The sequence below is a fragment of the Oncorhynchus mykiss genome, chromosome 17 (genome assembly GCF_057628025.1).
Source record: "Oncorhynchus mykiss isolate SJ-2025 chromosome 17, ASM5762802v1, whole genome shotgun sequence".
Classification (NCBI taxonomy): Eukaryota; Metazoa; Chordata; class Actinopteri; order Salmoniformes; family Salmonidae; genus Oncorhynchus; species Oncorhynchus mykiss.
In genome coordinates, this window is record NC_143038.1 from 71,251,726 (window position 1) to 71,266,053 (window position 14,328).

The following is a 14,328-nucleotide window of genomic DNA, read 5'->3' on the forward strand; positions in this document are numbered from 1 at the left end:
GCTCTTGGTGCGTTCGTAAAGTATTCAGAGCCCTTGACTTTTTCCACATCTTGTTACGTTACAGCCTTATTCTAAAATGTATTACATAAAAACATGCCCTCTTCAATCTACACACAATACCCCATAATGACAAAGTGAAAACAGGTTTTTAGAATTTATTGCAAATTTATTACAAATAAAAAACAGAAATACCTTATTTACATAAATATTCAGACCCTTTGCTATGAGACTCGAAATTGAGCTCAGGTGCATCCTGTTTCCATTGATCATCCTTGAAATGTTTCTACAACTTGATTAGATTCCACCTGTGTTAAATTCAATTGATTGGACAGGCTATATAAGGTCTATATATAAGGTCCAACAGTTGACAGTGCATGTCACAACAAAAACTAAGCCATGAGAACGAAGGAATTGTCTGTAGAGCTCCGAGACAAGATTGTGTCGAGGCACAGATCTAGGGAAGGGTACCCAAATATTTCTGCAGCATTGAAGGTCCCCTCCATCATTCTTAAATGGAAGATGTTTGGAACCACCAAGACTCTTCCTAGAGCTGGCTGCCCGGCCAAACTGAGCAATCAGGGGAGAAGTGCCTTGGTCCGGGAGGTTACCCAGAACCCGATGGTCACTCTGACAGAGCTCCAGAGTTCCTCTGTGGAGATGGGAGAACCTTCCAGAAGGACAACCATCTCTGTAGCACTCCACCAATCAGGCCTTTATGATAGAGTGGCCAGACGGAAGCCACTCCTCAGTAAAAGGCACATGACAGTCTGCTTGGAGCTTGACAAAAGGCACCTAAAGGACTCTCAGACCATGAGAAACAAGATTCTCTGGTTTGATTTAACCAAGATTGTGGGAAAAGTGAAGAGGTCTGAATACTTTCCGAATGCACTGTATGTATATGTAGTAATGTATGTATGCGTGTAAGTCTGTAATGTCCATGTTAATGTTTTTAAAGGTATGTATGCAGGGAAATGAGAGAGGTTGAGAACATTTGTTCTGATCAGTCATGGAAATTAAAGTGCTGAAAACACGTTGGCTATTTAAAAAGAAGATGGTGAACAAACTATAGGATGGTTTTTAAAATGTTTTTTTTAATTTTGCGATACTTAATGTCAAAGTATCGATATAATATCGTATAAAATAATACTGTGATATGTAGCTTTATACATCTCCCCCCCATCAGTACTCTCTAGCCCTCTCCACACCTTTCCACCTCTCTCTACCCCTCTCTACCCCTCTCCACCCCTCTCCACACCTTTCCACCTCTCTCAACCCCTCTCTACCCCTCTCTACCCCTCTACACCTCTCCACACCTTTCCACCTCTCTCTACCCCTCTCTACCCCTCTCCACCCCTCTCTACCCCTCTCCACCTCTCTCTACCCCTCTCCACCCCTCTCTACCCCTCTCCACCCATCTCTACCCCTCTCTACCCCTCTCTACCCCTCTACCCCTCTCCACCCCTCTCCACCTCTCTCTACCCCTCTCTACCCCTCTCCACCCCTCTCCACCCCTCTCTACCCCTCTCTACCCCTCTCCACCCCTCTCTACCCCTCTCCACCCCTCTCTACCCCTCTACCCCTCTCCACCCCTCTCCACCTCTCTCTACCCCTCTCTACCCCTCTCCACCCCTCTCCACCCCTCTCTACCCCTCTCTACCCCTCTCCACCCCTCTCTACCCCTCTCCACCCCTCTCCAACTCTCTCTACCCCTCTCTACCCCTCTCCGCCCCTCTCCACCCCTCTCTACCCCTCTCTACCCTTCTCCACCCCTCTCTCTACCCCTCTCCACACCTTTCCACCTCTCTCTACCCCTCTCCACCCCTCTCCACCTCTCTCTACCCCTCTCTACCCCTCTCCACCTCTCTCTATCCCTCTCTACCCCTCTAAAACCCCTCTCCACCCCTCTCTACCCCTCTCCACCCCTCTCCACCCCTCTCTACCCCTCTCCACCCCTATCTAACTCTCTCTACCCCTCTCTACCCCTCTCTACCCCTCTCCACCCCTCTCTACCCCTGTCCACTCCTCTCTACCCCTCTCCACCCCTCTCTACCCCTCTCTACCCTTCTCCACCCCTCTCTCTACCCCTCTACCCCTCTCCACACCTTTCCACCTCTCTCTACCCCTCTCTACCCCTCTCCACCCCTCTCTACCCCTCTCCACCCATCTCTACCCCTCTCTACCCCTCTCCACCCCTCTCCAACTCTCTCTACCCCTCTCTACCCCTCTCCACCCCTCTCTACCCCTCTCCACTCCTCTCTACCCCTCTCTGCCCCTCTCCACCCCTCTCTACCCCTCTCTACCCTTCTCCACCCCTCTCCACCTCTCTCTACCCCTCTCCACCTCTCTCCACCTCTCTCTACCCCTCTCTACCCCTCTCCACCTCTCTCTACCCCTCTACACCTCTCCACCCCTCTCTACCTCTCTCCACCCCTCTCCACCCCTCTCTACCCCTCTCCACCTCTCTCTACCCCTCTCCACCTCTCTCTACCCCTCTACACCTCTCCACCCCTCTCTACCTCTCTCCACCCCTCTCCACCCCTCTCTACCCCTCTCCACCTCTCTCTACCCCTCTCCACCTCTCTCTACCCCTCTACACCTCTCCACCCCTCTCTATCCCTCTCCACCCCTCTACCCCTCTCCACCTCTCTCTACCCCTCTCTACCCCTCTCCACCTCTCTTTACCCGTCTCTACCCCTCTCCCCCTCTCCACCCCTCTCTACCCCTCTCCACCTCTCTCTCGCTCTCTCTCTCCACCTCTCTCTACCCCCTACATCTCTCTACCTCTCTCTACACCTCTCTGCATCTCTCTACCCCTCTCTGCCTCTCTAACACACTGTCATCACATTTCTGTCTCCTCTTACTGCAAAGTGCCATGGTAGAGAAAGGCTATAAATACCCTGACCCCTTCAGCATTCCACATGATTAATCCAGGGTCTGTTGTAGGCCTACATTATACTGTATTTCTTTCTGTCACACACACACACACACACACACACACACACACACACACACACACACACACACACACACACAGAGACAGACAGACAGACAGACAGACAGACAGACAGACAGCTCCTCTCTCTCTCTCTCTGTCATTTAATCTTCAAGACAAAGTCATGTTTAAGAGTTAGCTAGAGACAACAGCATGTGTGCTCTCACGCGGTGCGCTCGCCTACGTATTGTCTGCATGTATTTGTGTGAGGGCAGTGGGTGGGTAGTCTTGTTGTGGGCTACAGGGCAGGCAACGACTCAGATTGATAGATGACAGCTGGCTTGGACCTTGGGGCCACACATACACACGCATGCCCACACACATACACACAGCCAAAATGAGAGACGTTTAGTCTTTATCATGCCACACCATGACTCTGATTTATAACTCTGGAGTCAGGAGTTAGTGTATGGTTACTTATTAACTTACTTATTTGATTATAATTAGAAATTGTGTACTGTCGCTTTAAGAAACTGCTCTCAGTTCTTTGAAAAGATACTGTAATCTTTCCCGATGATTCCTTTGAGGCAGTACTGAGTGACACTTCCTGAGATGCAGTTGAATGACCGTTAATTCCACTTCTTCTACCGTTGTTGTTTCCTAATCTTGGTGCTGATAAAGTGGTTTGAATTGCTGTGGAAAATAGGGTTCAGCTGAGCTATGTGAGAATGTGAACGTTATTGTCTGTGACACACACAGCTAATTATGTATCCATGTATCCTATTAAAAGGCCAATCAATGCCTTATTATGTCCTACAACCCAACCCATCTCTCTACTCACAACAAAGACATATGATAGGCCTTTTAACTTTTCACAAACCTTCATTTATGAATAACCTACTGTGTAGAATACTCAGCTAGCACATTTGGCTCCTTGGAAGTTGAGGGAAAGTACGTTTTTGGTTTCCGACTGGTTCTGGGAACGAAACCATACGTTTCCGGTAAAACTGAACGTTTTGTAAACGTTCTGAGAATGGAAGTGAACATTTGTGTCTGGTCTGGGAACGTACATTTTTAGGTTACCAGGGAGGTTCTGAGAACGTTTTACACTGAGTTTTGTTGACGCTGAGAACAGAATGCATGTTCTTACATAACATTCTTAGAACGTTCTTTGAACGTTACTAATGTTTCCTTGTGTGATTTTTGTGGAACGTTTTCTTAGTGTTATGAGAACATTAATGTACTAGAACCAAGAGGAAACCTGTAGGAAACGTTATGCTGAAGTACTGAAATTCCCACCTAAGGAACATATGTTTCTCATAACGTTATGCTGAAGTACTGAAATTCCCACTTAAGGAACATATGTTTCTCATAACGTTATGTGCTAGCTGTGTATCCTGCACATTTTCCAGAATGTTGTGGGAAGGTTGTATGCAAAATAACCACAGGACAACCACACTCTCACCAAGCTCTAATAAACAAATGGTTCTCAGAACGTTATGTGCTAGCTGGGAGTAGACCCTTTAAAATGTACACTATGAGAAGCACTGGTTTCTGAACCGACAATAATTTACTCTGAATGAGAATCCTTTCATAGTTATTAACTCCAATTTATTGCCATAGTTGAAACGCTCTCCTTAATGGGAAAAGACAGTTGAGTCTAACGCTGTGTAATTCAGAATTAATGTTCTAGGGCTCTGGTTCACCGACAAAAGGTATTAATTTCCTTATTTCAGTTCTAATTAAAATGTTGTTGTTGTAACGATCCTCAGGTGTGTTGGTGGGAACATAGTGCTTCTGATTCAGGCCTTCAGAAAGAAGTTCATCATCCCTGAGTTTGATGCCTTTATAACAAAGATAGATCAAATCTACGACACCGTCCAGAAAAACCATGACGGACATGTAAGTATACTAGTTTACCGTGTACAGTAGTATCTGTTTAATGTGTACAGTAGTATCTGTTTAATGTGTACAGTAGTATCTGTTTAATGTGTACAGTAGTTTAATGTGTACAGTAGTATCTGTTTAATGTGTACAGTAGTTTAATGTGTACAGTAGTATCTGTTTAATGTGTACAGTAGTTTAATGTGTACAGTAGTATCTGTTTAATGTGTACAGTAGTATCTGTTTAATGTGTACAGTAGTATCTGTTTAATGTGTACAGTAGTATCTGTTTACCGTGTACAGTAGTATCTGTTTAATGTGTACAGTAGTTTAATGTGTACAGTAGTATCTGTTTAATGTGTACAGTAGTATCTGTTTAATGTGTACAGTAGTATCTGTTTAACGTGTACAGTAGTATCTGTTTAATGTGTACAGTAGTATCTGTTTAATGTGTACAGTAGTATCTGTTTAACGTGTACAGTAGTATCTGTTTAATGTGTACAGTAGTATCTGTTTAATGTGTACAGTAGTTTAATGTGTACAGTAGTATCTGTTTAATGTGTACAGTAGTATCTGTTTAATGTGTACAGTAGTATCTGTTTAACGTGTACAGTAGTATCTGTTTAATGTGTACAGTAGTATCTGTTTACCATGTACAGTAGTATCTGTTTAATGTGTACAGTAGTTTAATGTGTACAGTAGTATCTGTTTACCATGTACAGTAGTATCTGTTTAACATGTACAGTAGTATCTGTTTAATGTGTACAGTAGTTTAATGTGTACAGTAGTATCTGTTTAACATGTACAGTAGTATCTGTTTAATGTGTACAGTAGTATCTGTTTAATGTGTACAGTAGTTTAATGTGTACAGTAGTATCTGTTTAATGTGTACAGTAGTATCTGTTTAATGTGTACAGGAGTATCTGTTTAATGTGTACAGTAGTATCTGTTTAATGTGTACAGTAGTATCTGTTTAACGTGTACAGTAGTATCTGTTTAACGTGTACAGTAGTATCTGTTTAATGTGTACAGTAGTATCTGTTTAATGTGTACAGTAGTATCTGTTTAACGTGTACAGTAGTATCTGTTTAATGTGTACAGTAGTTTAATGTGTACAGTAGTATCTGTTTAATGTGTACAGTAGTTTAATGTGTACAGTAGTATCTGTTTAATGTGTACAGTAGTATCTGTTTAACGTGTACAGTAGTATCTGTTTAATGTGTACAGTAGTTTAATGTGTACAGTAGTATCTGTTTAATGTGTACAGTAGTTTACCGTGTACAGTAGTATCTGTTTAACGTGTACAGTAGTATCTGTTTAATGTGTACAGTAGTTTAATGTGTACAGTAGTATCTGTTTAATGTGTACAGTAGTATCTGTTTAACGTGTACAGTAGTATCTGTTTAATGTGTACAGTAGTTTAATGTGTACAGTAGTATCTGTTTAATGTGTACAGTAGTTTACCGTGTACAGTAGTATCTGTTTAACGTGTACAGTAGTATCTGTTTAATGTGTACAGTAGTTTAATGTGTACAGTAGTATCTGTTTAATGTGTACAGTAGTTTAACGTGTACAGTAGTATCTGTTTAATGTGTACAGTAGTTTAATGTGTACAGTAGTATCTGTTTAATGTGTACAGTAGTATCTGTTTAATGTGTACAGTAGTATCTGTTTAATGTGTACAGTAGTATCTGTTTAATGTGTACAGTAGTATCTGTTTAATGTGTACAGTAGTTTAATGTGTACAGTAGTATCTGTTTAATGTGTACAGTAGTTTAATGTGTACAGTAGTATCTGTTTAATGTGTACAGTAGTTTAATGTGTACAGTAGTATCTGTTTAATGTGTACAGTAGTATCTGTTTAATGTGTACAGTAGTATCTGTTTAATGTGTACAGTAGTATCTGTTTACCGTGTACAGTAGTATCTGTTTAATGTGTACAGTAGTTTAATGTGTACAGTAGTATCTGTTTAATGTGTACAGTAGTATCTGTTTAATGTGTACAGTAGTATCTGTTTAACGTGTACAGTAGTATCTGTTTAATGTGTACAGTAGTATCTGTTTAATGTGTACAGTAGTATCTGTTTAACGTGTACAGTAGTATCTGTTTAATGTGTACAGTAGTATCTGTTTAATGTGTACAGTAGTTTAATGTGTACAGTAGTATCTGTTTAATGTGTACAGTAGTATCTGTTTAATGTGTACAGTAGTATCTGTTTAACGTGTACAGTAGTATCTGTTTAATGTGTACAGTAGTATCTGTTTACCATGTACAGTAGTATCTGTTTAATGTGTACAGTAGTTTAATGTGTACAGTAGTATCTGTTTACCATGTACAGTAGTATCTGTTTAACATGTACAGTAGTATCTGTTTAATGTGTACAGTAGTTTAATGTGTACAGTAGTATCTGTTTAACATGTACAGTAGTATCTGTTTAATGTGTACAGTAGTATCTGTTTAATGTGTACAGTAGTTTAATGTGTACAGTAGTATCTGTTTAATGTGTACAGTAGTATCTGTTTAATGTGTACAGGAGTATCTGTTTAATGTGTACAGTAGTATCTGTTTAATGTGTACAGTAGTATCTGTTTAACGTGTACAGTAGTATCTGTTTAACGTGTACAGTAGTATCTGTTTAATGTGTACAGTAGTATCTGTTTAATGTGTACAGTAGTATCTGTTTAACGTGTACAGTAGTATCTGTTTAATGTGTACAGTAGTTTAATGTGTACAGTAGTATCTGTTTAATGTGTACAGTAGTTTAATGTGTACAGTAGTATCTGTTTAATGTGTACAGTAGTATCTGTTTAACGTGTACAGTAGTATCTGTTTAATGTGTACAGTAGTTTAATGTGTACAGTAGTATCTGTTTAATGTGTACAGTAGTTTACCGTGTACAGTAGTATCTGTTTAACGTGTACAGTAGTATCTGTTTAATGTGTACAGTAGTTTAATGTGTACAGTAGTATCTGTTTAATGTGTACAGTAGTATCTGTTTAACGTGTACAGTAGTATCTGTTTAATGTGTACAGTAGTTTAATGTGTACAGTAGTATCTGTTTAATGTGTACAGTAGTTTACCGTGTACAGTAGTATCTGTTTAACGTGTACAGTAGTATCTGTTTAATGTGTACAGTAGTTTAATGTGTACAGTAGTATCTGTTTAATGTGTACAGTAGTTTAACGTGTACAGTAGTATCTGTTTAATGTGTACAGTAGTATCTGTTTAATGTGTACAGTAGTTTAATGTGTACAGTAGTATCTGTTTAATGTGTACAGTAGTTTAATGTGTACAGTAGTATCTGTTTAATGTGTACAGTAGTTTAATGTGTACAGTAGTATCTGTTTAATGTGTACAGTAGTTTAATGTGTACAGTAGTATCTGTTTAATGTGTACAGTAGTATCTGTTTAACGTGTACAGTAGTTTAATGTGTACAGTAGTATCTGTTTAACGTGTACAGTAGTATCTGTTTAATGTGTACAGTAGTATCTGTTTAACGTGTACAGTAGGATCTGTTTAACGTGTACAGTAGTATCTGTTTAATGTGTACAGTAGTATCTGTTTACCGTGTACAGTAGTATCTGTTTAACGTGTACAGTAGTATCTGTTTAATGTGTACAGTAGTTTAATGTGTACAGTAGTATCTGTTTAATGTGTACAGTAGTTTAATGTGTACAGTAGTATCTGTTTACCGTGTACAGTAGTATCTGTTTAACGTGTACAGTAGTATCTGTTTAATGTGTACAGTAGTTTAATGTGTACAGTAGTTTAATGTGTACAGTAGTATCTGTTTACCGTGTACAGTAGTATCTGTTTAACGTGTACAGTAGTATCTGTTTAATGTGTACAGTAGTTTAATGTGTACAGTAGTATCTGTTTAATGTGTACAGTAGTTTAATGTGTACAGTAGTATCTGTTTAATGTGTACAGTAGTTTAATGTGTACAGTAGTATCTGTTTAACGTGTACAGTAGTATCTGTTTAATGTGTACAGTAGTATCTGTTTAACGTGTACAGTAGTATCTGTTTAACGTGTACAGTAGTATCTGTTTAATGTGTACAGTAGTTTAATGTGTACAGTAGTATCTGTTTAATGTGTACAGTAGTTTAATGTGTACAGTAGTATCTGTTTAATGTGTACAGTAGTATCTGTTTAACGTGTACAGTAGTATCTGTTTAATGTGTACAGTAGTATCTGTTTAATGTGTACAGTAGTATCTGTTTAATGTGTACAGTAGTTTAATGTGTACAGTAGTATCTGTTTAACGTGTACAGTAGTATCTGTTTAATGTGTACAGTAGTATCTGTTTAACGTGTACAGTAGTATCTGTTTAATGTGTACAGTAGTATCTGTTTAATGTGTACAGTAGTATCTGTTTAACGTGTACAGTAGTATCTGTTTAATGTGGACAGTAGTATCTGTTTAACGTGTACAGTAGTATCTGTTTAATGTGTACAGTAGTATCTGTTTAACGTGTACAGTAGTATCTGTTTAACGTGTACAGTAGTATCTGTTTAATGTGTACAGTAGTATCTGTTTAATGTGTACAGTAGTATCTGTTTAATGTGTACAGTAGTATCTGTTTACCGTGTACAGTAGTATCTGTTTAATGTGTACAGTAGTTTAATGTGTACAGTAGTATCTGTTTAATGTGTACAGTAGTATCTGTTTAATGTGTACAGTAGTATCTGTTTAATGTGTACAGTAGTATCTGTTTAACGTGTACAGTAGTATCTGTTTAACGTGTACAGTAGTATCTGTTTAATGTGTACAGTAGTATCTGTTTAATGTGTACAGTAGTATCTGTTTAATGTGTACAGTAGTATCTGTTTAATGTGTACAGTAGTATCTGTTTAATGTGTACAGTAGTTTAATGTGTACAGTAGTATCTGTTTAATGTGTACAGTAGTATCTGTTTAATGTGTACAGTAGTATCTGTTTAACGTGTACAGTAGTATCTGTTTAATGTGTACAGTAGTATCTGTTTAACATGTACAGTAGTATCTGTTTAATGTGTACAGTAGTATCTGTTTAATGTGTACAGTAGTATCTGTTTACCGTGTACAGTAGTATCTGTTTAATGTGTACAGTAGTTTAATGTGTACAGTAGTATCTGTTTAATGTGTACAGTAGTATCTGTTTAATGTGTACAGTAGTATCTGTTTACCATGTACAGTAGTATCTGTTTAACATGTACAGTAGTATCTGTTTAATGTGTACAGTAGTATCTGTTTAATGTGTACAGTAGTATCTGTTTAATGTGTACAGTAGTATCTGTTTACCGTGTACAGTAGTATCTGTTTAATGTGTACAGTAGTTTAATGTGTACAGTAGTATCTGTTTAACGTGTACAGTAGTATCTGTTTAATGTGTACAGTAGTATCTGTTTAATGTGTACAGTAGTATCTGTTTACCATGTACAGTAGTATCTGTTTAACATGTACAGTAGTATCTGTTTAACGTGTACAGTAGTATCTGTTTAACGTGTACAGTAGGATCTGTTTAATGTGTACAGTAGTATCTGTTTAACGTGTACAGTAGTATCTGTTTAATGTGTACAGTAGTATCTGTTTAATGTGTACAGTAGTTTAATGTGTACAGTAGTATCTGTTTAATGTGTACAGGAGTATCTGTTTAACGTGTACAGGAGTATCTGTTTAACGTGTACAGTAGTATCTGTTTAATGTGTACAGTAGTTTAATGTGTACAGTAGTATCTGTTTAATGTGTACAGTAGTATCTGTTTAACGCTTACAGTAGTATCTGTTTAATGTGTACAGTAGTTTAATGTGTACAGTAGTATCTGTTTACCGTGTACAGTATTGGCTTCATGACCTGCTTCTGATTTAATGTGATTGCTGCAGGGAAGGGTATGTGTCATGATTAACAGATCAGGGTGCGATTCTGGTAATGTACAGGAACTTATGTCCATTTGTACTCCCGATCTGGGATACCTCACCATCAAACGCCTGACTGCATTACCTCCTGAGATCATTTTCTTAGGTTATTGTCACCGCCATATACAGTTGAAGTCGGAAGTTTAATACATCTTGGATGTATGTTAAAATACATTTAAACTCAGTTTTTCACAATTCCTGACATTTAATCCTAGTAAAAATTCACTGTTTTAGGTCAGTTAGGATCACCACTTTATTTCAAGAATGTGAAATGTCAGAATAATAGTATAGAGAATGATTTATTTCAGCTTTTATTTTCTTTCATCACATTCCCAGTGGGTCAGAAGTTTACATACACTCAATCAGTATTTGGTAGCATTGCTTTTAAATTGTTTAACTTGGGTCAAACTTTCAGGTAGCCTTCCACAAGCTTCCCACAATAAGTTGGGTGAATTGTGGCCCATTCCTCCTGACAGAGCTGGTGTAACTGAGTCAGGTTTGTAGGCCTCCTTTCTTTCACACGCTTTTTCAGTTCTGCCCACAAATGTTCTATAGGATTGAGGTCAGGGCTTTGTGATGGCCACTCCAATACCTTGACTTTGTTGTCCTTAAGCCATTTTGCCACAACTTTGGAAGAATGCTTGTGGTCATTGTCCATTTGGAAAACCCATTTGCGACCAAGCTTTAACTTCTGATGAACTACTGATGTCTTGAGATGTTGCTTCAATATATCCACATAATTTTACTTCCTTATGATGCCATCTATTTTGTAAAGTGCACCAGTCCCTCCTGCAGCAAAGCACCCCCACAACATGATGCTGCCACCCCGTTCTTCACTGTTGGGATGGTGTTCTTCGGCTTGCAAGCATCCCCCCTTTTCCTCCAAACATAACGATGGTCATTATGGCCAAACAGTTCTATTTTTGTTTCATCAGACAAGAGGACATTTCTCCAAAAAGTGCGATCTTTGTCCCCATGTGCAGTTGCAAACAGTAGTCTGGCTTTTTTATGGCGGTTTTGGAGCAGTGGCTTCTTCCTTGCTGAGCGGCCTTTCAGGTTATGTCGACATAAGACTCATTTTTCTGTGGATATAGATACTTTTGTACCTGTTTCTTCCAGCATCTTCACAAAGTCCTTTGCTGTTGTTCTGGGATTGATTTGCACTTTTCGCACCAAAGTACGTTCATCTTTAGGAGACAGAATGCATCTCCTTCCTGAGCGATATCACGGCTGCGTGGTCCCATGGTGTTTATACTTGCGTACTATTATTTGTACAGATAAATGTGGTACCTTCAGGCGTTTGGAAATTGCTCCCAAGGATGAGCCAGACTTGTGGAGGTCTAAAAAAAATTCTGATGTCTTGTCTGATTTCTTTTGATTTTCCCGAGATGTCAAGCAAAGAGGCACTGCGTTTGAAGGTAGGCCTTGAAATACATCCACAGGTACACCTCCAATTGACTCAAATTAGGAAGCTTCAGAAGCTTCTAAAGCCATGACATAATTTTCTGGAATTTTCCAAGCTGTTTAAAGGCACAGTCAACTTAGTGTACGTAAACTTCTGACCCACTGGAATTATGATACAGTGAATTATAAGTTAAATAATCTGTCTGTAAACAATTGTTGGAACAATTACTTGTGTCATGCACAAAGTAGATGTCCTAACCGACTTGACAGAACTACAGTTTGTTAGCAAGACATTTGGGGAGTGGTTGAAGAATGAGTTGTAATAAGTTCAATGCAGTGTATGCAAACTTCCGACATCAACTGTATATTTCCCCCCAAGCCGACACCACGACAACTCTCAATGAGCTACACTGGAGTTTGTGCAAACTGGAAACCACATATCCGCACTTATTGTAACTAGGCATCTAATAAAGGAAATCTGAGGTAAACACTCCTGAAATTCAAACAACAGAGAACACACATGACCATTGTTACTCTCCCTTTGGGGATGGCTACACTGCCCTCCCCCGCCCTATCTCTGGCAAATTAGATTACGCCTCCATGCTGCTCCTCCCCGCCTATAGGCAGAAACTTAAACTAGAAGCACCTGTGGTAAGGACTGTCCAACGTTGGTCTGACCAATTGGAATCTACGCTTCAAGATTGTTTTGTTCACGCGGACTGGGAAATGTTCCTGGTCGAATCAGTATACACTGACTCAGTGACTGGGTTTATCAGGAAGTGGATAGAGGATGTTGTTCCTACTGTGATGATTAGAACTTGTCCAAACCAGAAAACCGTGAATAGATGGCAGCATTCTAGCAAAACTGAAAGCGTGAACCACATCATTTAACCACGGCAAGGTGACTGGAAACATGGACATGTACAAACAGACCAGCTACGACCTCCGTAAGGCAATCAAAGAGACAAAACAACAGTACAGTACAGGGACAAAGTGGAGTTGCAATTCAACGGCTCAGACACAAGAAGCATGTGGCAGGGACTCCAGACAATCACGAATCATAAAGGGAAAGCCACATCGTGGACACTGACTCCTCACTGCCAAACAAGCTGAACACCTTTTTCATCCGCTTCGAGGAAAACAACACAGAGCCGCCGACGTGGGCTCCCGTCGCTCACGAGGACCGTGTGCTCCCGATCTTCTTGGCCGACGTGATTAAGTCGTTCAAGCGTGTTAACCCTTGCAAGGCTGCTGGACTGGTTGGAGTGTTTACGGACATTCAATCTCTCACTATCCCAGTCTGTTGACCCCACTTGCTTCAAGATGTCCTTCATTGTTCTTGTACCCAAGAAGGCGAAGGTAACTGAACTAAATGGACAGGGTTAAAAGCTTCAAGTTCCTCGACCTGCACATACATCACTTAGGAACAGAAATGGTCACTCCACACCGACAGCGTGGTGAAGACAGCGCCTCTTCAAACCTATGAGGTTGAATAAATTTGTCTTGGCCCCTAAGACACCATGAACTTCTATAGATGCACCGTCGAGAGCATTCTGTTGGGCTGCATCACCGCCCAATATAGCAACTGCACCGCCCTCAACCGCAGGGCTCTCCAGAGGGTGGTGCAGTCAGTCCAACGCATTACTGGGGGCGTACTGCCTGCCCTTCAGGACATCTACAACACCCATCATAGGAAGGCCAAGAAGATCATCAAAGATCTCAGCCACCCAAGCCACGGCCAGTTCACCCCACTACCCTCTAGAAGGCGGAGACAGAGAGACTGAAAAACAGCTTCTATCTCCAGCAGAGTATGTGAGCAGAGTGGAGCCAAGAGTGAAATGCATTCCATGTGACTACCCCATGAAGCTGTTTGAGAGAATGCACAAAGGGTGCAAAGCTGTCGTCACGGCAAAGGGTGGCTACTTTGAAGAATCTCAAGTCTAAAATATATTTAGATTTGTTCATACACACTTTTTTTGGTTATGACATGATTCCATATGTGTTATTTCATAGTTTTGATTTCTTCACTATTATTCTACAATGTAGGAAATAGTAAAAACCCTTGAATGAGTAGGTGTGTCCAAACTTTTGACTGGTACTGTATAACCACTGCTGTACACACCATTTCCATTCATATACTGTCCATACTGTCTATACACACCGTATATACAGTGCCTTGCGAAAGTATTCGGCCCCATTGAACTTTGTGA

General features: G+C 40.0%; 1 protein-coding gene across 3 annotated transcripts in view; it reads left to right on the forward strand.

Annotated features, from left to right (window-relative positions):
• The window catches only part of LOC110494787 (glutaminase kidney isoform, mitochondrial), a 43,666-nt gene that overhangs the window by 6,504 nt on the left and 22,834 nt on the right, over positions 1 to 14,328 (forward strand). For all 3 annotated transcript variants that reach the window (XM_090206481.1, XM_090206482.1, XM_090206483.1), the window contains exon 4: positions 4,705 to 4,834. In XM_090206481.1, coding sequence (XP_090062607.1) covers positions 4,705 to 4,834 — 130 coding nt within the window. The remainder of the gene's footprint in view (positions 1 to 4,704; positions 4,835 to 14,328) is intronic.